The sequence below is a fragment of the Lathyrus oleraceus genome, chromosome 4 (genome assembly GCF_024323335.1).
Source record: "Lathyrus oleraceus cultivar Zhongwan6 chromosome 4, CAAS_Psat_ZW6_1.0, whole genome shotgun sequence".
Taxonomy (NCBI): Eukaryota; Viridiplantae; Streptophyta; class Magnoliopsida; order Fabales; family Fabaceae; genus Lathyrus; species Lathyrus oleraceus.
Genome location: NC_066582.1, coordinates 87115898 through 87142095, shown reverse-complemented (window position 1 = coordinate 87142095; position 26198 = coordinate 87115898). Strand labels below are relative to the sequence as shown.

Genomic DNA, 26198 nt, shown 5'->3' with positions numbered 1-26198 from the left:
TTTGATTTCTGATAGACATGCTGTCATTGAGAGTGCATACAACAACCATGACAACGGATGGCATGATTCTCCTTCTACCCATGTCTATTGCATTAGACATATTGCACAAAACTTCATGCGTGCAATAAAAGATAAGAATTTTCGCAAGAAGGTGGTGAATGTTAGGTATGCTCTAACTCAGCCGTCATTTCAATATTATCGTGATGAAATTAGACTGTCTAATGAAGACGCAGGGAGATGGCTAAATAATATACCAGTAGAGCAGTGGACAAGGGCATTTGATAGAGGTTGTCGATGGGGACACATGACAACAAACCTTGTGGAATGCATGAACGGGGTATTCAAAGGAATTAGAAATCTGCCAATAACCGCCTTGGTAAGATCGACCTATTATAGGTTGGCTTCTACGTTCATAACTAGAGGTGAAAGATGGAGTACAGTGTTAATGTCTGGTCAAGTATTCAGTGAGTGTTGCATGAAAGTCATGAAAGAGGAAAGCATCAAAGCTAGCACACATGCTGTAACAGTCTTTGACCGTCATAGGCAAAATTTCAGCGTCCAGGAAACAATGGACCACAACGAGCGGAGACCAAATTTAGCCTATGCTGTTAGACTAAACAAAAGTTGGTGCGATTGTGGAAAGTTCCAGGCCTTCCGTATTCCTTGCTCCCATGTCATTGCAGCATGCGCATATACTCGTCAAGACGCTTACAACCATTTATCTGATGTGTATAAGGTTGTCACCGTCATGAATGTATATAATAAAAGCTTCTCGGTACTACCAATGGAGGAATACTGGCCTCCATATGAAGGTGATATAGTTTGGCACAACGACGAGATGCGTAGAAAGAAAAAAGGAAGGCCAAACAACACACATATCAGGACAGAAATGGATTCGACAGATAAAATGATAAGATTATGTAGTATCTGTCGTTAGCCAGGACACAACAAGAACAATTGTCCCAATCGAGGAGCATCATCTGGGTCATAAGCTTTTTTTAACATTGTATTTCTGTAACCTTCAATCATTATATATCATAATGTTTTTGTTACAACGAGGTTCACAACAAACATCAGTACAAAACAAGCTAACTGAAAACATAAATATTTATAACTGATTACAACAATCAAATTGATGTCATCTCGACCGAACATCATTTCCCTAACATCATTATTAGTCTTCATTCGCATTCAACCAAAGATATTGTCGAGTCTCTCAATACTTCTAATTTTTCCCCTTCTGGTATTTTTCCATCTAACCAACAAATCAGCTCCCTCTTCAGTTGCCCGAACGTAGTGATGTTCCAAAAGAGCATCAGCATCTGAGGTTTGTCTCTCGCATAAATCACATTTCCGTATCGGCGACGAACACCAAACATGATTTCTAAATGATTAAATGAGATGTGGAACAATGACTCACACAACACATCTATTTATAACAAAAAATTGCATTTTACACTGAGGTGTCAATCCAATTGGCGTCTCCTTTGTAAAAATACACATGGGCGTCAATTGGATTGGTTAGAGCATGTGCCCTAGCCAATCCAATTGACGCCTCCATTCAATCTTTAAGACGAGTCGCCATTAGAATTGGCGTCTCCTCCTAAAAGTGTGGTAGTTTGAGAATTTTTTTGAAACCAAGGGTATTTTGGGAATTTTCTTGAAATTTGGGTTATTTTTGTGAAAGATTCTTATGTTTGAATTGTATTTATTTATGAAAATAGTTTGAATGAATCAAATTTTAAATTGAATTTTAAATTATATCAAATCGAACTAAACTGCATATCTATATTTTAATATTTTTTTATATTAGTATAATATATTATTCTAATACCTTATTAATTGATTTTTAATTTTTTCATACAATTCATTATTTTAACTTAATTTTTTATTTATTTTATATATTTCAAATGTAATTGATGGATTTTATTTCTTAATATTAAAATTTTTAATATATTATACATTTTATTTATATTATGTTTATATCAAATTTATTATTTTATTACATTTTATAATATTATTAATTAAAAATTATAACTTAAAATTTTGAATATCCAAAAAAAAACAGATTTAAAATATACCATCTCAAATATTTAACCATTACAATTAGGTGCCCAGTTGAATGGAGAGTCATTCATGGCTGTACTTGGGTTTGTGTGCAGAGGAGGACGCCGTTTAGTGGTCAATCGATGTATCTGCTAAGTTACCTCAATTGGGTATTAATGCCAACGTCGAATTGCATGTTGCTGGTTATGTCCGTTAGTTATCTTGCTAACATGATAAACCAATATCTTATGTTTGGTTAAGAAAACTTGTATATGTTCTAGTATAAACTATTTCTATAATTAAAAACAAGTGTTTAATCAATATTGATTACATCAGGATTTTCACACCACCTAGGGTTTTCACTGTCTTAACTCAACAATAAAAAATATCTTGTAAGACTGGACATTGGACGCTCCATATCGGTTTTCGGTTGAAAAATGTTCATCGTTATTAATAGGACTAATTTTTCAAACTGTCCCATTGTTGAAAACTTTTTTCCACAATACCCTAGTCTAAAAAAAATTCTCAAACTGTCACATTTTTCTTTTGGAACTCGCCCATTGATTGAACGAGAGGATGAAGACTTTTTAGCGATGACTAGGCTCGGCCATTGGTTGGCCGAGCTAGTGAAGGGAGAGTTTTTTTTTATTTTTTATTATTTTAAAAACTATTATATAATTAAATAATTTTATTAAAATTATTATTAAATAGTTTTTTAATTAATTCTATATTTAAATAATAAATTTGATTATTTTTAAATAATAATGTTTTTATAAAATACAAATAATAGTTTTCTAATATTGTTTTATTAAAATATTAATAATAAAAATGATTATTTTTTATAATATTAATAATAAAAATAATTATTTTTTTAAATATTAATAGAAATAATTTTTTTGAAAATATTAATAATAAAAATGATATGTTTCCTTCCAAAATTTCAATAATTTTTTGGAATGATATGTTTCCCTCCAAAAAAATTTGAATGATATGTTTCCCTCCAAAATTTCAATGACAGAGCAATTGCTTTGTGTTTGTACTGTCTCGGCCAATGATTGGCCGAGTATTCAAGTATTATTTTTCTATAAAAAGTAGGACTTCTAAAAAATTAACTCAAAGCACAAAATCCTTTATTTTGGTAAAAATGTATGTTTGGGGTCTTGTATTTTATGGACATGGTGAAAAAATCAGTGTTTGTCTCGATTCGCAATGAAATTTCAGAACACTGATTTCAGCCATCCACACTGGTTTCCAACTGTTGGGCGGGCGTCGTATGAAGGTGAGGAAAGTAGAGTATCGTTGTCCATACATAACGTTGACTGATGCAAGCCCCGATGGTACGTACATGTATTACCTGGATCATATAGAAAACGATGAAGATGTTCAATGTATGTTTTCGGCACATAGTGGTGAAGTTAATAGAGGAGTTGAAGGTTCACTTGTGTTGGTTGTTGTTGTTGATTAGTTTTTTAATTACCACTTGTGTTGGTTATTGTTGTTGTTTAGTTGATGTGGTCGTACTTTGTAACCAGAAGCCTTTGATTATCAAATGTATTTCATAATTGTTTGTTCCCAAAAGACATTAGAAATACACAATGGTTTATATATAGTACGTGCATAGTAGTTAATAATTAAAAAAAAACATAATCATCTTGACGGATATTTAAAATAACAACATAATCATCTGGATGGTCGCTGGGACGGTCTTGCAACATTAGGACATTTCCTACGCATGTGTCCTATTTCACGGCAAATTCCACACCTTTTCTTTTCCTTCTCAACGTCGTCCATCTCGGTTCTAATCCTGGTGCTATTTGGGTGCCCTTTCTTCCTCCTTCTCATAGAATCGTCGTGGCAAAGAGTAAATCCTTCATATTGTGGCCAATTCTCCTCATGGGGAAGTCCTAGGAAACTCTCCTTATAGACCTTGAACACGTTAAGAATTTTGAAGACATCTGAAATGTGAATGGAGTACTCCTGGTGTATGCTCGAACATGTTGCGATTACATGGGAGCAACTACTATTACAACCAACAATATCAACAACAAACCAACATACGCCTGTCATACCCCAAAATTTGCCCGTTAATCTTACAAAACATTTTTCGAAGCACTCCAACTCATTTTTCAAGGGATTGACCTTAAAAGAACCAAAGGCCCAGCTCACGAGGGGCCCAATCCAGAAAATGGCCCAAACTGGCCTGCTCGCTAGGCGAGCAACTCCTTCGCCTAGCGAACCCTTCGCTACACGCTCGCCTAGCGAAGCTTGCGAATATCAGAATTTTTGGCCTTCATTCTGAGCCCATTAGGTCACCACAATCACTATAAATACCGACACTTCAGTCACGAAAAGGGACAGACAAAGACGGACAGAAACCCTGGAGACCAACTCAGAGAATTCCGAGTAAAGAAACCCTGAAGGCCGCTCATCCGCACCGAAGTTACCTCCGCCCAACTCCATCCGATACCAAGAGTGGTCAGTCCCTTCAACATCGCAGCTCAGTTGCAAACAGGTTTGCGCATCACTACTGTTTTATGCTTTTAATCGGTAATCTCTACATACATAAGGCATCATGATTAAATTTTCGGATATGTAATTTGATTTCACATGTGAATTTAAGTATGCCTGAATATCCTGAATGTTTGTCCATGTTATTCCTGTAATTAAATGCCATAAAGTTCAGGGTTCCGGAGATCATGCTGCTATCAAACTCAAAACCCGTAGCCGCTCGCTAGCACATCGCTAAGCGAGCCTGTAGCGAGCACTCGCTAAGCCTTCGCTAGGCGAAGCAGGAGCGAACGAGACAGTGGCTGTTTTGTTTTCTTTGTTGTTCGGCCTTATGTTTATCTAATCAAGATTTATTATAATTCTGCATTATTTGGCCTGACCTTATGACTGTTGTGTTTATTTTGTGGTGCAATTTTCAATTGTACTTTCTCTCGATGTTCTAACCCGTGTGCTGAATTGTGTAAAGGCTTACATATTCCCGAAGAAACGGTCGGCTAGGTATTCCACTTTATTTGTGGGATACCCTTATGGAGGTGGATTCTGAATTACTTAATTTTAATGTGGAGATTCATCCTAATTGCCTAATTAATTTTAATGTGGAGATTCATCCTAATTACTTAATTAATATGGACTTAATTACCTAATTGATTATAACTATCTAATCGATTGCAAAATATTGCCTTTGAATATGTGATCTTGGACCTCTCTTTGTTGCCTTACGGTATTACGGTCATGTCCCGCGAATGTGGGGATACCCTTAGCCAAGACCCTTCGATTAAATCATCATGTCCCTCTAAAATAAACCATAGCCCCTCGGATGTTGCCTTCGAATATATGATTTTGTCCCTCGATGACCCTTCGGTGTAGCCTACGGTTAAATGATGATAGTCCCTTCGAATGCTGAGGTGTCCTCACAACCGTTGCTTTCAATGACCAATCGATGACCCTACGATGACCCTTTTACATCCAAAGGATAAAACTACTTACTTCTCAATAGTAAGGACAGTTTTACCCTCATAAGGATAGGAAATGCCCATAAAGACCTTGGGTAGGTATAACTCTTAATTGCTTACTCACAATTTAAAAATACTTTTCACACTTCATAAATACTAGAAAATCACCACTTGGTATACATTCATACTAGAATCATTACTGAGTTATATTTTTCTAAACCATTTTTAAAACTAAACGAGATAACCACTTTGTATACATTCATACGAGAATCATTACAAAGTTAAATTCTCTTTTTCAAAACATTTTCTAAACAATTCACGAACACTTTTTCAGACAAGAAAAATAAGATAAGTGATCAAGCAATTAAGAGCTCATGGATAACCATGGATACAAAGGGTGCTAACACCTTCCCTTTGTATAATGTACCTCCCGAACCCAAAATCTAATTAAGGTATTTCCTGTTCTTTTCCACCTTTCCTTATTGGATAAAAGAAAAGTCGGTGGCGACTCTTGCTAACCGCGACATTTGCTTTCCAAAGCAAAAACACACGAAGTCAGTTCACCGTATGACAGAACTGGCGACTCTGCTGGGGAGACTTGAAAAGAGAGGTTACCTTAAAAACAAGATCACTTATTCAAATTGTCTGATTTACTTTTAAGGGATTGCTTGGGTATTTTATGCTTGAGTGAAAGATCCTACACCCGGATCTAGTGTACCTTAGGTAAGCAGCAATAGATCATCGCGACTATCCGGCGTATACTGGAATGGTCAAAATGATGGCTACGGTTAATGTGACACTTTGGATGTCCTGATGTTCCTCATGTTTACTTGAGGAAAAATTTGGCTTCCGCGTGGTGTCATCAAAGCATTAACCAGACCTTTAGAACCCTAATTGACTCATCCTAGCCATTAGAAAGTAGTGAGATAACTGACTTCGGTTCCGACTGGGGTTGGTTGAGACTCGATACTACACTCTTTGAGATTGGACTTTGGGGAAGCTTTGGTCAACCACTTGGTGTTGCACTGAAGTGGACTTAAAGAAAGGTCAATGATTTGAGATCCTTCTAGAACCCGGTTACTATTCTAGGACAGGTTGAACCAACCAAACTTCAGTGGGGAGGGTATTTACCTATGGAACTCATGCAAGCCTTAAAACCTAAGGATGATTGTTGTGTGACTTGTTTGTTCTTGTTATCTATTTAACATCATAACATCATAACATCATAACATCATAACATCATAACATCATAGCATTGTACTAACCATTTCAAGGCCTTAGGGATTTAGCTTTGCTCTGTTAGACATGTTATGGCTTCCAGGAAGACCATCCGGATCAATCTTGTAGCGATCTCTCCTCAACTCAAGGATTTAGTGTCAGAACTTCCCGATCAGGCTCAGTTCATCAAGAAACATGGTTCTCTCCTCAATTTGGTTACCACTGGTTTCAAAGAGGATATGATGAGGGTTCTATTCCAGTTCTTCGATCCTAAACATCATTGCTTCACATTCCCAGATTATCAGTTGGTACCCACATTAGAACCCTGTGCCTACCTTGCTTGGAGACATTCTGCATTCCCTTCACACTCGTACTATGAAAAGGCAAGGGACTCTCATGTGCTGCATACCTTTATTGTCTAGGTGGTTTATTTCACACCTTCCTCAATCAGTCTTGAAGAATGAGCAAAATCTGAAATGGTCTCAAAGGATAATGTCGCTCTCCCATTCAGACATCCGTTGGTGTCCTCATCTCAAAGAAAATGTTATCATCATTGACCGTGGTGGAGAATTCTCTAACGTACCACTCCTGGGGATAAGAGGAGGTATTACTTATAACCCAGCTTTAGCCCTACGCCAGTTTGGTTATGCTCGAAGAGACGGTCCACATGAAATAATTATTCAAGGCACGGTGTTTGACTATGACAACGATTCCCAAGGTCTCCGTCAAAGATTTGTACGAGCTTGGGGCATGGTGAAAAGAAGTACTTTAGGACCGAAAAACTCTATTCCTATGGAACCTTATCTCAGATGGGTACGCGCCAGAGCTCGTGAACTTGTTATGCCATACCTTACAGTCGGGCCGCTGATTGTTGAACCAGAAGTTGAAGAAGGTACTCCTCAGATCATTCCTTATCCAGATATGCCTACCGATGTTGAAGAATTAAAGAGATCCTGGATCCAGTTGAGAGAGGAAAGGGATACTTTTGAGACTCAGTTTGTTGCAGAAAGGAAGAAAGTATTAGAGCTCACCAGCCAGCTTAATGAGGAACGAAGACTCAATACATATCTTCGTCCGAAAAGAAGTCGTCCCTGGGAGATTTGAGCTTTCATTGCATTTTTATTATTTCCTTTTGTAATGAACATTGATTAAAAAAATTATTAATAAAAGTTTCCCTCTTTTTGGTGGTTTACGCAAAGTTAAATTCCAAAAGTCCTTGAAAACATTTCATACATTGCATAGCATGACATAACATTGCATAACAGGTATTCTAAAGGATCTATATTCTCACGATCTTCCTTGCAAACAGAAAAATGGCTCTCGAACAAACTGTCAAAGATCTCCAGGCTCAGAATGCTCAATTCCAGGAGATGATGCTGAGCTTATCCAAGGGGCAGGAGGAACTGAAGGCTCTCTTGCTCGAGAAGAAGAAAGACCAGAAACCAGTGAGTTACATTAACCTGGGAAGAAGGCGTAAAGGACAGGCTGCGGGAATCAAGATTAGACTTCCGAAAGATCAAGAAGAGGAGACGGAGAATGATTCAGAAGAGGAGAATGCGGATCCTCTCAACCAGGAGGACGACGATGAAGATGAACAGTACTCTCCAAAAGAGGATAAGTATAAGTTGTTGGAAGAACGCATGCTAGCTATGGAGGGTCAGAAGGCGCCCGGTCTGGATTTCGAAAGCTTGGGACTGGTCTCTGATGTGGTCATTCCTCGCAAATTCAAGATTCCCACTTTCACTAAATATGATGGTGCGTCTTGTCCTCAGATGCATTTGAGAGCTTATGTGAGAAAGATTCAGCCGTATACCACTGATAGGAAACTATGGATCCATTTCTTCCAGGAGAGCCTGTCTGGCACACAGTTGGAGTGGTATTATCAGCTCGAGAGCTCTAACATCCGCACCTGGACTGACTTAGCGACGACTTTCTACAAGCACTACCAGTACAATTCTGAATTGGCGCCTACTCGGCTACAGTTGCAGAATATGACTATGGGATCTAAAGAAAGCTTCAAAGAATATGCTCAAAAATGGAGAGATTTGGCTGGCAGAGTCAAACCCCCCATGACTGATCGGGAATTAGTGGACATGTTCATGGGTACACTGACTGGTCCATTCTACAGTCATCTACTGGGAAGTTCTTCAACGGGTTTCACGGACCTTATATTGACGGGTGAACGTGTTGAAAGTGGCATTCGAAGTGGAAAGATACAGGCAGCTACCTCCGCAAGCACCAGAAAGACCCATCAGGGAAAGAATGAGTCAAATGCTGTGTATGGTGAAAAGGGTCATAACAAGAAAAGCCGTGACCATACCATCGGAGCAGTTACAATTGCAGCCCCGCCAGCTCAAAACTTCCAGCACAGACAAGACAGGCCAAGAAGGCAGTTTACCAAGATCAATATGACTTTAGCACAAGCACTGCAGGGTATGCTGAAGGCGAATTTAATTACCCTCAGAGGCCCTCCTGCGAATGTCAACACTATTTCTCCTCGTTATAATCCCAATGCCAGGTGTGCATATCACTCCGATAGCCCCGGGCACGATACAAACGATTGTTGGTTGTTGAAGAATAAAATTCAGGATATGATCGACGCGGGGGAAATTGAATTTGATCCTCCGGAGACTCCTAATGTCATCACTGCTCCTATGCCTAACCATGACAAGACTGTTAATTCTGTGAATGACAATTCTCACATTGCTAATGTGGCGGACTTAACATCTCCTCTCCTGATCATCAAGAAGAATTTATTGCAAGCTGGTTTATTTCCAGGTTGTGCTGGAAGTTGCGATCTTTGTGTACTTCGACCCAACGAGTGCTTGAAGTTGAGAAATGGTATTCAACGACTGATGGACGATCGTACAATTCTCTTCGAAAAGATTCCTAAGGTGGAAAACCCTGTGGAAGAAATATCTGTGATTGCCAGGTCCAAAGGTCCAGTGAAGATTACCGCTACTAGAGTACCTGTGAAGATTACTGCTGAGCCCAAGGTAGCTCCCCTAATCATTACTGCACCTGGCCCAGTGCCGTATTCCTCAAGCAAAGCCATTCCGTGGAATTATGGAGGTGATATTTACATCCATGGCGTGAAGCAAGTTGGTAATTCTGCTAATCCTAATGACATTGTTGGGACTAGTAAAGTTACTCGAAGTGGAAGGATCTTCTCTCCAGAAATCTCGCCTCCCGCCCCTGAAACCCGAGGAAAGGAACCAGTTAACCCTTCTCAGTCAGGGACACCCGTCGAAGTTACTACTGAAGAGGTTGCCAAACAAGAAATGGAAGAAATGCTGAAAATCATCCGCAAGAGTGATTTTGATGTGGTAGAACAGCTGGGGCATACTCCGTCTAAGATATCGATGTTATCCTTGTTATTATCTTCTGAATCTCATGCCAAAGCGTTGATAAAATTCTTGAAGACTGCTCATGTACCTCAGGAGACATCCGTCGATCAGTTCGAAAACTATGTTGCTCACCTGGCTGTTGACAATGGCCTAGGCTTTTCTGATGCTGACCTGACATCAGCATGAAAGAATCACAATAAAGCTCTGCATATCTCCATTGAGTGTAAGGGGATCACTTTGTCTCATGTGTTGATCGATAATGGCTCTTCTTTGAATGTGCTACCGAAAGCCGTGCTCGATAAGCTTGACTGTAAAAGCATTGAACTGAAGCCTAGTGACATTGTGGTGCGTGCTTACGATGGTGCGAAGAGTGTTGTCCATGGTGAAGTGGTTCTCCCTATCAAGATAGGACCTCAAGTCTTCAACACTACCTTTCACGTAATGAACATTCGTCCTGCCTATTCCTGCTTGCTGGGACGCCCTTGGATTGATGGGGCAAGTGCTGTAGCTTCATCTCTCCATCAAAAGCTGAGGTATCCAATAGAGGGTAAGGTTGTCACTGTGTGTGGAGAAGAAGAATATATTGTCAGTAGTGTGCAGGCCTTCAGATACGTCGAGATGGATGGTGAATTCTTTGAGACTCCTTCTCAGTCATTTGAAGTAGTTCCGCCGACCAGCCCTGTCCTTAAGCCAACTCCCCTTGTGCCCAAGGTTATTCGTGCTCCTCCTGCCATGATTTCTCTGAAAGATGCTCAAGCCGTGGTTGAAAACGGTGGTCGTACTGGTTAGGGTCAACTGATTAACGTACCGTACAAGTCTGACAAGTCTGGTCTGGGATTTAACTCTGAAAAGATGGTCAAAGATCAAATTAATGCTGTAGAAGATGCTGATAGCGATTGCGATCTGGATAGCTGGATTTTCCCAACAATTGGTGACGGACTCAATAATTGGAAGGCTGAAGACACTATCCCGATTTCCTTTAGTCAGGAGTAATTGTTATTGTCTGTCTTAGTGTTGCATTTTTTTAAATTTTATAGTTGAACTTCTTAAAGCATTGTGTCTATGCCCGAGGCACAATAGCTAATTTGTTAAGGGTTTTGTCATTTTCATAAGCATATTCACATTCAATAAATCAATGGACTTTTTGCATTCAAATATTGTGCTCTTTATCTTTCCTGTCATCTTCCGAAAAAGCTATGTTTTTTTACACACACTCACGTAACGAATTGCAGATCCATACCCACTCTGGATCCTGTTGATAATAGTTCTACTACTGTTCATTATGACTTTGAAAATCCGATCTACCAAGCCGAGGATGGAAGTGAGGAAGATTGTGAAGTACCTGGAGAACTTGCCAGACTGTTACTGCAAGAAGAAAGGACTATACAGCCGCATGAAGAGTCAATCGAAATTGTAAACCTGGGTACTGAAGTGGACAAGAAAGAAGTCAAAATAGGAGCAGGCTTGGAAAACAGTATTAAAGAAAGATTGATTCAGATGTTACATGACTATGTAGAGATTTTTGCTTGGTCTTATGAAGACATGCCAGGATTGGATACTGATATAGTAGTGCATCGTTTGCCAACGAAGGAAGATTGTCGTCCTGTTAAGCAAAAGGTTCGCCGCATGCGTCCTGAAATGTCTGAGAAAATCAAAGTCGAAGTTATGAAACAGTTCAATGCCGGTTTTCTAGCCGTTACTTCTTATCCTCAATGGGTTGCGAATGTGGTACCAGTGCCGAAGAAGGATGGTAAGGTGCGAATGTGCGTCGATTACAGAGATCTGAACAAAGCGAGTCCCAAAGATGACTTTCCACTCCCGCACATTGATGTTATGGTAGACAACACCGCTCAACACAAAGTATTCTCCTTCATGGATGGATTATCGGGTTATAACCAGATTAAGATGGCACCTGAGGACATGGAGAAAACTACGTTTGTGACGCAATGGGGCACTTTCTGTTACAAAGTAATGTCATTCGGTTTGAAGAATGCAGGAGCAACATACCAGCGTGCTATGGTAGTTTTGTTCCATGATATGATTCATCATGAAATAGAAGTATACGTGGATGACATGATAGCCAGATCTCATACTGAAGAAGAACATCTCGATCATTTGTACAAATTGTTTGAGAGGTTGAAGAAATACAAGGTGAGATTGAACCCGAACAAATGCACCTTTGGAGTAAGATCCGGTAAACTCTTGGGATTTATTGTCAGTGTTAAAGGAATTGAGGTTGACCCGGCTAAGGTGAGAGCTATCAAAGAAATGCCAGTGCCCCGTACAGATAAGGAAGTCAGAGGTTTCTTAGGACGTTTGAATTACATCGCCCGGTTTATCTCCCATTTAACTGCTACCTGCAAACCCATCTTCAAACTACTGAGGAAGAATCAAGAGATGATATGGAATGATGAATGTCAAGAAGCTTTTGACAAAATCAAGAAGTATCTCCAGGAACCTCCGATCCTGATGCCACCAGTTGAAGGAAGACCTCTAATCATGTATTTGACCGTGTTAGAAAATTCAATGGGGTGTGTGTTGGGGCAACATGACGAGTCTGGTCGAAAAGAGCATGCCATATACTACCTTAGCAAAAAGTTTACCGACTGTGAAACAAGATACTCACTGCTCGAGAGAACTTACTGTGCTTTGGCCTGGGCTGCTCGCCGACTAAGACAGTATATGTTGAATCATACCACTTTGTTGATTTCTAAGATGGATCCCATCAAATACATATTTGAGAAACCCGCCCTCTCCGGAAGAATAGCGAGATGGCAGATGATTTTAACAGAGTATGATATCCAGTATACTACCCAGAAAGCAATCAAAGGAAGCGTGATAGCTGATCATTTGGCTCATCAAGTAGTGGATGATTGATTACCAATCTATGAATTTTGAGTTCCCAGATGAGGATGTCATGCTTGTTACTGATTACGAAAAACCTGGACCAGATGAAGGACCCGAACTAGGATCCCGATGGACTATGGTTTTTGATGGATCTTCTAATGCGTTGGGTAATGGTGTTGGTGTTGTAATTATTTCTCCCAAGGGTTGCCATACGCCTTTCACTGCTAGACTATGTTTCGATTGTACCAATAATATGGCTGAGTATGAAGCATGTATTTTGGGACTCAGAGCTGCTATAGACCTGAGAATCCAATTTTTGAGTGTGTACGGAGACTCAGCATTAGTAATCAGTCAGATCAAAGGAGAATGGGACACTAAACATCCGAATCTCATCCCTTATCGAGAGCGGGTGTTGACATTAATCCCATACTTTGAAAAGATTACATTCGAACATATTCCACGAGAAGAGAATCAGTTGGCAGACGCCTTGGCCACCATGTCATCTATGTTCAGAGTCAGATGGGACAATGAAGCTCCCAGGATCACCATTGAACGACTAGATGAACCAGCATATTGTTATGAACTTAACGCTGCTGAAGCAGAAGAGAAACCTTGGTTCCACGAAGTAAAAAGATATTTAGAAGCTCAAGAATACCCTGAAGGGGCGTCCATCAATGACAGAAAATTCCTGAGGAAGTTCTCCGCTAAATTCTTTTTGAGTAATGGAATATTATACAAACGTAATCATGATTCGACTTTGCTTCGCTGTGTGGATAAAAAGGAAGCAGAAAAGATTATGGAAGACATGCATGACGGTATTTTTGGGACTCACTCTAGTGGAAATACAATGGCCAAGAAGATTCTGAGATCAGGGTATTATTGGTCTACCATGGAAGCTGATTGCCACCATCACTCCAGAACTTGTCACAAGTGCCAGATCTATGCGGATAAAGTACATGTGCCTCCTGCTCCATTGAACGTGTTGACAGCCCCTTGGCTCTTTGCAATGTGGGGCATTGATATGATCAGAGAGATCAAACCTACGGCTTCTAATGGACATCGTTTCATCCTTGTTGCTATTGATTACTTTACAAAGTGGGTAGAGGCAGCCTCATTTGCTTCTGTCACCAAGAATGTGGTGGCACGATTCATCAAGAGTAATCTCATTTGTCGATATGGCATCCCTGAAAGAGTTATCACTGACAATGGCACCAATTTGAACAACAAAATGATTACTAAACTCTGCACGCAGTTCAAGATAAAACACCATAACTCTTCTCCGTACCGGCCAAAGATGAACGGCGCCGTGGAGGCTGCTAATAAGAATATCAAGAAGATCATACAAAAGATGACAGTAACGTACAAAGACTGGCATGAGATGTTACCATTTGCTCTTCATGGTTATCGCACTTCAGTACGCACTTCGACAGGGGCAACTCCTTTCTCTTTAGTCTATGGAATGGAAGTCGTCCTACCGGTAGAGGTTCAGATTCCCTCTCTAAGAATCATGAAAGAGACAGGTTTAGACGAGGATGAATGGATTCAGACTCGACTCGATCAGATAAATTTGATTGATGAAAAGAGATTGGCGGCTGTTTGTCATGGGCAGATATATCAGAAGCGCATGACCCAGGCATTCAACAAAAAGGTCAAGAGACGAGTGTATCAAATCGGCGACTTAGTTATCAAGCGTATCATTCTACCACAAGGTGATCCCAGGGGCAAATGGACTCCCACATACGAAGGGCCATTTGTAGTTAAGAAGGTATTCTCTGGTGGAGCCATGATACTTGCTACGATGGATGGCGAAGACTTCCCACATCCCGTGAACGCAGACATAGTTAAAAAATACTACGCATAAAAGAGACCCGCTAGGTCGACATACCTAGGCAAAAGTAAGGGCATCCCGGCGAACCAAAAGGGTTCGGGCAAAAATTAGGGATAAACATATAAAAATGTACACCCGGCAAGTCGAAAACCTGAAAAGGCGGCTTGGGCAAAAAAGGGTATCCTGGTGGACTGAAAACCTGAAAAGGCGGTCCAGGCAAAAATTAGGGATTAAAAGCGTATGACTATGTCCCGTTCTCAGACAGCGTTATCCAAGTTCAAGGGACTGAACAAGCCAATCAATTCTATCCGACAGCAAGAGATGAGACGCTTGAAGACATAATGACAGTAGTAGAATTAAAATCAACAGGGCTTTTCCTTCATAGCTTTTCTTTATGTTCTCGACAATTTCCTCTTACTAGAATTTCTGTCTCCATGTACACAAATTGCCTGTTTATAGGCCCTCTTTCAAAATCAATATAATTTTATTTCCAAAAAGATGCTTTTGTTTTACTTTTCCCGTTTGTTTGCGTAAACGTCCATTGATTTAATTTGAATTGATATATGCATTTGAATATGATCGATGTTTATCAAAATTACATGCATAAAACGGAAATAGCAATTACAAAAGACTTCAGGATCGAGGAGAAGGTCTAACCATGCGTTCCAATGAATCCGGCTGCTAATTCCATTCCCCAACAAAAACAACTATTTCCCAGAAGAGGTTGGCATCGCTAAACATACGAATCATCTCTTCCATCCCCCAGCCAGACTCTGTTGAATATCTCTACCACCAGACAGAAATCAAGTATCCCCAGCCAAGAAAGGGTCATCAATACAAGCATCTCCAACCAGAAGATGGGGATTTATTTTCCCCAGGGAGTTGCCAGGAAAAACTTTTCAGACGCATAATTCATCCATTACATCATTTCACAGCATACGCATGCATACATTGTTCGCATTTATTTTCATAAGCATAAAACATCTCATGCATCATGACATGGCATGGAGCTAACTTTATTTTTTCAGGTTAATTATCCTCCTGATACAGTCAAAACAAAGGTCCATTCAGACGGACATCTTTATCAATTACAGTCAAGATTCAAATACACCCCAAATATTCATTGCAAATACAACATATACAAATCCTCAGATACTGCCTAGCGTACGGTACATTCCGAGGTGTAGTCTAGCGTACGACTACTTTCTTCTTCAGATACAGCCTAACGTACGGCTCATTCTGCAACTCCAATACGGTCTAACGTACGACCCATTTGGATCTTCAACTCAGATGCGATCTAACGTACGATCCATTCTGACCTTCAACAACTCCAATACGGTCTAACGTACGACTCATTTGGATCTTCAAATCCTCAGATACTGCCTAGCGTACGGTACATTCCGAGGTGTAGTCTAGCGTACGACTACTTTCTTCTTCAGATACAGCCTAACGTACGGCTCATTCTGCAACTCCAATACGGTCTAACGTATGACCCATTTGGATCTTCAACTCAGATGCGATCTAACGTACGATCCATTCTGACTTTCAGCAACTCCAATACGGTCTAACGTACGACCCATTTGGATCTTCAACTCAGATGCGATCTAACATACGATCCATTCTGACTTTCAGCAACTCCAATACGGTCTAACGTACGACCCATTTGGATCTTCAACTCAGATGCGATCTAACGTACGATCCATTCTGACTTTCAGCAACTCCAATACGGTCTAACGTACGACCCATTTGGATCTTCAACTCAGATACGATCTAGCGTATGATCCATTCTGATTCTACCTTCGTCAGATACAGCCTAACGTACGGCTCATTCTGCAACTCCAATACGGTCTAACGTACGACCCATTTGGATCTTCAACTCAGATACGATCTAGCGTATGATCCATTCTGATTCTACCTTCATCAGTCATCCGCCTAATGAACAATTCACTCTGCTATTCAGATACGGTCTAGTGTATGATCCATTCTGATCTCTTATCCCCAGCAACGTATAACACACTCTGACTCCCCAGCGAAGTCGACAGCCTAATGGATGACTCACTATACGACCCGGTATGACTTCGTCTAATGTACAATGCACTCTGAAGCTCTCGTCATCAAACTTCCTGGATGGCATCTTTAAGCCCATCTCCATCAAGACTAATTGACAAGTGCAAATTTTTGGGGCATTCTAGTGTTCAATAATCTTCCACCTCCAGACCACGAATGGCATACATGCCATCCTAACTCTCTCGGTTCAAGAATATTGAACAGGGGCAGCTGTCATACCCCAAAATTTGCCCGTTAATCTTACAAAACATTTTTCGAAGCACTCCAACTCATTTTTCAAGGGATTGACCTTAAAAGAACCAAAGGCCCAGCTCACGAGGGGCCCAATCCAGAAAATGGCCCAAACTAGCCTGCTCGCTAGGCGAGCAACTCCTTCGCCTAGCGAACCCTTCGCTACACGCTCGCCTAGCGAAGCTTGCGAATATCAGAATTTTTGGGCTTCATTCTGAGCCCATTAGGTCACCACAATCACTATAAATACCGACACTTCAGTCACGAAAAGGGACAGACAAAGACGGACAGAAACCCTGGCATAGAAACCCTGGAGACCAACTCAGAGAATTCCGAGTAAAGAAACCCTGAAGGCCGCTCATCTGCACCGAAGTTACCTCCGCCCAACTCCATCCGATACCAAGAGTGGTCAGTCCCTTCAACATCGCAGCTCAGTTGCAAACAGGTTTGCGCATCACTACTGTTTTATGCTTTTAATCGGTAATCTCTACATACATAAGGCATCATGATTAAATTTTCGGATATGTAATTTGATTTCACATGTGAATTTAAGTATGCCTGAATATCCTGAATGTTTGTCCATGCTATTCCTGTAATTAAATGCCATAAAGTTCAGGGTTCCGGAGATCATGCTGCTATCAAACTCAAAACCCGTAGCCGCTCGCTAGCACATCGCTAAGCGAGCCTGTAGCGAGCACTCGCTAAGCCTTCGCTAGGCGAAGCAGGAGCGAACGAGACAGTGGCTGTTTTGTTTTCTTTGTTGTTCGGCCTTATGTTTATCTAATCAAGATTTATTATAATTCTGCATTATTTGGCCTGACCTTATGACTGTTATGTTTATTTTATGGTGCAATTTTCAATTGTACTTTCTCTCGATGTTCTAACCCGTGTGCTGAATTGTGTAAAGGCTTACATATTCCCGAAGAAACGGCCGGCTAGGTATTCCACTTTATTTGTGGGATACCCTTATGGAGGTGGATTCTGAATTACTTAATTTTAATGTGGAGATTCATCCTAATTGCCTAATTAATTTTAATGTGGAGATTCATCCTAATTACTTAATTAATATGGACTTAATTACCTAATTGATTATAACTATCTAATCGATTGCAAAATATTGCCTTTGAATATGTGATCTTGGACCTCTCTTTGTTGCCTTACGGTATTACGGTCATGTCCCGCGAATGTGGGGATACCCTTATCCAAGACCCTTCGATTAAATCATCATGTCCCTCTAAAATAAACCATAGCCCCTCGGATGTTGCCTTCGAATATATGATTTTGTCCCTCGATGACCCTTCGGTGTAGCCTACGGTTAAATGATGATAGTCCCTTCGAATGCTGAGGTGTCCTCACAACCGTTGCTTTCAATGACCAATCGATGACCCTACGATGACCCTTTTACATCCAAAGGATAAAACTACTTACTTCTCAATAGTAAGGACAGTTTTACCCTCATAAGGATAGGAAATGCCCATAAAGACCTTGGGTAGGTATAACTCTTAATTGCTTACTCACAATTTAAAAATACTTTTCACACTTCATAAATACTAGAAAATCACCACTTGGTATACATTCATACTAGAATCATTACTGAGTTATATTTTTCTAAACCATTTTAAAAACTAAACGAGATAACCACTTTGTATACATTCATACGAGAATCATTACAAAGTTAAATTCTCTTTTTCAAAACATTTTCTAAACAATTCACAAACACTTTTTCAGACAAGAAAAATAAGATAAGTGATCAAGCAATTAAGAGCCCATGGATAACCATGGATACAAAGGGTGCTAACACCTTCCCTTTGTATAATGTACCTCCCGAACCCAAAATCTAATTAAGGTCTTTCCTGTTCTTTTCCACCTTTCCTTATTGGATAAAAGAAAAGTCGGTGGCGACTCTTGCTAACCGCGACATTTGCTTTCCAAAGCAAAAACACACGAAGTCAGTTCACCGTATGACAACGCCCACCCATACAATACACTCCAATTCCTCAACCCAACTTTGAATACTCAAACCCTCATTCTCAACCCTAAACATTTAACACCACATTCGCACAACTCACTCCTACATACAACCCTGATGATGTCTATTATCGTCCTATCCAACACACTCAACCCAGCACTTACACACAACTCCCACATTCACTATCCAACTATGACCTCACTGATGATCATCTAATGAATATCCCTTCTTTTCGCATTCAAGATCTCGACAGTATGGATATGCCTCCAAACACATCACAACAACATCAACAACAAGACGCCCATGATGAATTGTCTTCCGACTCATCTCCGTTTTCCGCAAGACAAAGACAAGAAGACTTGAGCAAGGAAAAACGCAAAAAAGTTGGCACAAGATGTGGAACAGGCGATCACTATAAATAAAATGTATTTCTTCCATTATATCAATAAAATATTTCTTCCATTATATCAATAAAATGTATTTCTTCCATTGTAATTCTTAAAAAAAAAATCATTTCTATTATTAATATTTTTTAAAAAAATCATTTTATTATTAATATTTAAAAAAATATATTAGAAAACTATTATTATTATAAAAAACTATTATTATTAACATTTTATTTTAAATATTTTTATAAAAATATTATTATTATTTAAAAAAAATATATTATTTAAATATAGAATTAATTAGAAAACTATTTAATAATAATTTTAATAAAGTTATTTAATTATATAAGAGTATTTAAAATAATATAAAAAAAATTCATTCACTAGCTCGGTCAATGAATGACCGAGCATACTCAGCAAAAACACGTCTTCATCATCTCGTCCATTCATTGGACGAGTCCAAATAAAAAAATGGGGCAGTTTGGAAAAAAAATTAGACTGAAGTATTATTGAAAAAACTTTTCAGGAATGGGGTAGTCTGGGCAAATAGTCGACTAATAGATGGATGAAATATTCTGATCCATTTCCACCCATTTGTGTGAATGGGTAATTTGGATTTCGGATGCTTTGGATCACGGTTTAATCGGTTGGATAGCATCGACAATTGGTTATGTGTGGTTGTAAGAAAGCATCGAGAATTGAGATTGAGATGACTTTAAAGATTTAATCTATAGGTATTAACTACTACTCCCTCCGTTCCTTTTTAAGTGTCATTTTTTGACTTTTTACACATACCAAAGAAGCTAATCATTATTGTTACTTTTCAAAGAATAATTCTTCTTTTACCTATAATACCCTTAACTATTTATTACATTCATTTTACTTTTTCTCTCTCTGCAATCATTATCTAGGGGTAATTTTAACAAAATTGCAATTAATACTACCTTGAACTTTGCAAGTGACAATTAAAAAAAAACAATTTTTTTACAAGAAAGTGACACTTATAAAGGAACGGAGGGAATACTATAGAAATATGTACAGGCTTTTATTATGAATTCTAAAACCATGCAGTAGCAACAAATTGCTGGCACATGGTATTTTTATTACTTTTTTTTTTTTATATTTATCAAGAATCATTATTAATATTTTTTATATGTTTTAGGAATTCCAATCATTAGAATCAATATATATATATATATATATATATATATATATATATATATATATATATATATGCGCGTTACAAGACTATCTATTTACAATCTATTACAAAATCTCCTGATTTTAGGAGTTCCAATCACAAAAGACTCCTAAATATAAGGTAATTGCAACAGCCAATAACAATACATAAATATGCAATAAATAACAATAACCTTCACCAATGAATTTAGAGTAAAACATGACACAAAAATATCTCAATAATCTTAATAGTTAAGCATTTTTATATGTCTTGATATTTGTGGTATGTGTTGATTATTTAGACATGTTGTTATTCATTTTGTGATATTTGGTTTATTGTTATTTATATTTGGTACTTAACGAGTAATTGTTCAAATGATTCACAAGAACACATCTACTAAACCCCCCAACTACAAATGCCACCTACCACCCAGTCAAATTGGAATAACGACCAAACAAGATTAAGTTATGGTAGTGCGGCGACGATGGATGAGTTTAGTGATGATATGGTCGCTGAATTTATGAATCCTAGGAATGACGCGAGACCTTCTACTCTGTTAAGAGTCCCACATCGGACAATATATGGTCTGAATATGACTTTATAAATGGGGGCAGCCCTCACTCTACCAACCGGTTTTGTAGGGTTGAGTTAGGCCCAGCCACACTTCTTAAAATGGTATTAGAGTCTCGTTTAAGATCCGGTGGACCAGGCTGCAATTGGGAGGGAATTGGAATGATGATCAGAATGAAGCTTTGCAAGAAGTATTACAATGGTGAGGAGTGTCCTTATTATAATAAGTGTAGCTTTCTTCATGAGAATCCTGCTAAGTTTAGGGACGACTTTTGGAAAACAAGAGAGTCCTCTACCATCAGCATTGGAACTTGTAATAATTTGGAAGGCAATAGGGTTGGGACTATGCCAGCAAGGGGCACTTATTTGAACGCTAAGACTTGTCTTAAGTGGATGAATACCGGGAGCTGTCCCTTTGGTGATAACTGCTTTGCTCATGGAGATGCAGGTAATAAGATTGATTTTGGTTTTTTATCATATGATCCCACTGTTTTGTTTTCTTTGATTATATAAAACATGTTTCTATTTTTTACTCTCGTGATGATACGTAGAAGCACATTTTCTGTCATATGATGTACAAATTACGGTGTTTTCATGGTTGGTTTGGGATAAACTTGACCTTCCTACCTGTTGTCCCTTTTTGCCTTGTCTCCATAAAAAGTGTCTTAGGTAGTTGATCATATTAAATGGAATCCAATTTCACCTTTGCTTCTAACAAAAGCAGGTTCTAGATGATCATTTGGTATTTTGATAATACAACATATGCTACTTCAATCTAAAAGTAATGGGCACTTGTCTGTATGATTAGTGATTACTTTTTTTTTTTGCCATGTTGTCAAATCTCCGTCATAACGATGCCATGGCTCAAGGGATTTTATGTCTGTGGCCATAGGGCGTGAAACCATGTTTATTTGGCTAATTTTTTGCTGGTCCCGCAATCCACCGTCTGCTATTGATAGCACTGCTTTATCTAAGGTTTGCATATCAGTGTTTTCAATGGCGTGGCCAGTATTTTCAATAGCGAGATGTTAAGTTTTGCTATGTAATAGTGATAGCACCGTTATAGTGGCTATTTGACAACATTTTAGAAAAAATAGCGTATCGCATCGAACAATAGCGATTGTCCAACTTCCACTATGCTATAGCGGCTATCTAGCAATAAAGGGCGTGGCAGATTTTAACTTCCATAGGCAGTTTGTAAAGGTATGTCTGCCACGGCTTCGCCATAAAATCATTGCTCATTTGCAAGTTTTTGCAATCCTAAATATTAAAATTAAATATGGTTAATGTAGCTAGAATTGCGATGGCGGAGACATCAAAAAACATAATGTTTTTTTTTAGATCTTGTTTGTTTTCATATTATACTTATGCATTATGTGAACAAAAATTAAAAGATGATTATAACAATTGAAAATGTTTAGTTTTCATGTATCTTTTTCTAACCGATGAAGTGTTGGTCGTTCTGCTATTCAGAGTTACAAGATCCTGATGGGAGCATTGAAGCAGAAGCTGCAGTTGCCAAAGCAAATTCAACAAAAGCTGTCATTCCAACTTTACCAACAATAAGTTGTTCGACCAATGATGCACCTACTGTACCAGCAACTGCGGCGATGGAAGAGGAGAAGAAGGCAAAGAAGAAATTACTTTGGAAGAAATTAAACAAGTCAACCGTATTAATGGCGATTGGATTGATGATTAACCTCTAAATCATCCAGGAACTACCTTGAACTTTGTAAAGTTCAACTGACAATTAAAAAGAATTTTTATTTTTTAAAAAAGACTTAAAAAAGTACGGAGTGAGGATAATTTTATGGTCACAAACGCATGCATTTGTAGGTTGAGGGACATTTCGATGAATTCAACAACTTTTTGTAGGATTGTGGGTTGAATGAACATCGATCAAATTTCTAAAGCAAAGTCCAACTTAATAGATTATATCATACTATTGTTTAGTTACATTGATATATGAAAATGTGATTATAGCTTATATATGTCGTTTGTATATCATATTCATATCTTACATTGGTTTGTTTTGGATTAACATTTAAATATTTCTTAGCCGATGAGATATGTAGTCAACATGGTTGTAATGAAACCTGCAGGTACGAGAGTTTCCCCCATATAACAGTATAAAAATAGATGATCGAGATGTTGCAGGTGACATAATGTGGTTAAATAACTATATTTTATTAAGGGTCAGTTTGTTTTGACTTTTTTTAAAATGATTTTTATAGTATTACATATTTTATTGTAAAATAAATTTACAAAGAAATTTTTCATAAAAATTTCAAATGAAAATTTGGTTTGAATAGTTATTCTTAAAAGGTTATTTTAGGTATTTCATCATTTTATCGAAAAAAAAAATTGATATCAAAATTTTAAAAAATCACTTAATTTAGAAGCTATTCCAAATAATTTTTAATAAAAATTATTTTTAATATATAACTTTTTTTTAAAATTATGATTTTGACTATGTTTTGATCTTTAATAATATATGTTTATCTTATAGAATGAACAATTCAATCTTTTAATTTATAAAAAACAAATTTAGAAAAACTTATAATATTTTAAAAAACCTTTTTGTAGAAACCATTTTCATAAATACAAAGAAAAAAATCCATTTTTTTAAAGGTAAAACAAACTGACACTAATAGCAACTCGAATATCAATTCAGAGCATGAATAGAGATCAATTCATGTTAAACAAATTATGTTTGTTGGTCATTAATGTTGGAAATCCCCTACATCTATGGAGAATTTCAATCAATCTTGATGAACAAGATTGTTATCACCCACACAATAACAATGAAAAGAGAAGAACAATGGAGAAAGAAAGAAAGTAAAGAACGATGAAGGAGAAGAAGAATTAAATTCTGTAGAGTTTCTCTTTGCCCACAAACTGTGGAAAGCTTCTTATTCACTTTGCAACTGCAAAATACTGTGAATTACAATGTTATGAATATTATATTCACTTCATTACAAGAATAAGGGTTACTCCCTCTATTTATAGATTTAGGTTAACTTGGACCTCAAGCCAAAGCCCAAAACTATAAAAGTCCAAAATAGATAACACTACTAAAATAGGCCTAAGTCGAAATCATGTGTGATGCAATATGCTTCGACACTTCGACACACTAACAGAACTCAACACACTATGTGGTTCGACACTTCCTTGTTCTTGTCGAGCAACCTGCTTCGGCACAAGGAATTACAATTCAACACACCACATAATTCATTATGTCTAAGCTATCAACATTTATCATAACTCTTAATCTTTCTGAGCACTTCGACCTGCACTACCTTCGTCATGATGTCTGCAATCTGATTCTTAGTTTTATAGTGTTCCACATTCATCTTCCCTTGCTACATGCTCTCGAAGATAATGGAACTTCATCTTGATGTGCTTGTTTCGACCATGTGCTATCGGATTCTTCGCCAGATTGATAGCTAACATGCTGTCGATCTTCATGGTAATTGCTCCATGACTCTTCGTTGTTATCTCTTAGACCAGATTCACCATCCACGTTGCTTGACATGCACAAAGAGAAGCAATTATGTATTCTACTCCGTACGACAATAATGCCACTACTGACTCCTTTCTCGAACTCTAAGCAACTGGTGCACCACATAGCATAAACACATAGCCCGCTGTGGATTTTCGATCCTCGGCATCACTACACCAACTTAAGTCAGTGTATCCCACTAATTTGCATTCTTTTCCTTCATCGGCTGCAGGAAACAAAATGCCATAGTCGAAAGTTCCTTTCAGATACCTTAGTATCCTCTTCGCCACTGCTAGATGTGATATCTTTGGCTTCTCCATGAACCTACTCATGATACCTATATTATATGCTAAGTCGGGCCTTGTATGACAAAGGTATCGAAGTGACCCAATAAGTCTTCTATATTGGATTGGGTCGACATCATCTTCATCTGAATATTTCGACAGTTATAATCTAGGTTTAACTGGAGTCGAAGTTAGGTTGCAATCTTGCATCTCAAATTTCTTGAGTATTTCGTCTGCATACCTTCTTTGATGCATCATAAAACCTCTACCACTCTTGTAGAATTCGACGCCAAGGAAATATGAAATGTTACCCAAATCTGACATTTCAAATTCCTTGTTGAGATCACCTTTCAAGTCTTCGATCTCCTTCTTGCAGCTACCTGTTATCAACAAGTCAACGACACAAAGACATAGTGTAAGCAGCTCACTCTTGCTTCTTCTTACATATACTCCATGTTCAGATTTTCACTTTACAAATTCACTCTCCCTTAGAAAGCCAATTATCTTCTTGTTCCAAGCTCTTGGAGCTTGTTTAAGTCCGTACAGGGCTTTATGCAGCCTGTACAATTTTCTTTCTTCGCCATGTTTCACAAACCCAGTTGGTTGTGCAACATAAACTTCTTCTTCTAAGAGGCCATTCAGGAATGCATATTTCACATCCATCTGACACATCTGTCAGTTGTTCATGTTTGCTAAACCAACAACCAACCTGATTGTTTTGATCTTAGCAACAGGTGCGAAAACTTCATTGAAGTCGATTCCTTCTTTCTGAAGAAATCCTTTTGCCACAAGTCTCGCCTTATGTCAAGTCATTTCTCCTTTGGGGTCTAACTTCATCGTGTATACCCACTTCACATCGATTGCCTTCTTGTCTTGGGGCAATTCGACAAGTGATCAAGTTCTTCGTCCATTGCTTTCATCCACTTCAAATCTTTCAAGCATCAACTGCATTGACTGGTTCGACATCTGCATAGAAAGTATAGTGTACCAGCTCACCTGTCATACCCCAAAATTCACCCTACCCTTCACAAGTTCATCTAGGTCACTGACCCTGAGCATTCGCATATCCTGATAAGCATTCATCTCATTTACATATTCATTATACCATAACATTCCACTTGCATTTGAAAAAAAATATAAAATCATGGGTTCAAAGGTGTTCACCGAAGAGCGTAGTGGAAACCCTAATTCAAGGGGGTTGCATCCGATTCGTTTGGCTCATTTTAAATGGTTCAGTTGTCTGGTTAAGATTCTCGGTTTTT

The 26198-nt window shown here is 38.3% G+C and overlaps 1 protein-coding gene across 1 annotated transcript; it reads left to right on the top strand.

Annotated features, from left to right (window-relative positions):
- The first annotated feature begins 21252 nt into the window (after positions 1–21252).
- On the top strand, positions 21253–22856 carry LOC127136135 (zinc finger CCCH domain-containing protein 39). The gene is made up of 2 exons (XM_051062732.1): positions 21253–21598; positions 22624–22856. The coding sequence occupies exons 1-2, from the start codon at positions 21253–21255 to the stop codon at positions 22854–22856; spliced, it is 579 nt and encodes a 192-aa protein (XP_050918689.1).
- The last annotated feature ends 3342 nt before the right edge of the window (positions 22857–26198 follow it).

What these genes read in the sequence shown, in the direction of transcription:
- LOC127136135 (XM_051062732.1), top strand. Translation starts at nt 21,253, where the DNA reads ATGGTATTAGAGTCTCGTTTAAGATCCGGTGGACCAGGCTGCAATTGG. An exon ending in CTTTGCTCATGGAGATGCAG is followed by an intron (nt 21,599 to 22,623) that starts GTAATAAGATTG and finishes TCTGCTATTCAG; the next exon opens with AGTTACAAGATCCTGATGGG.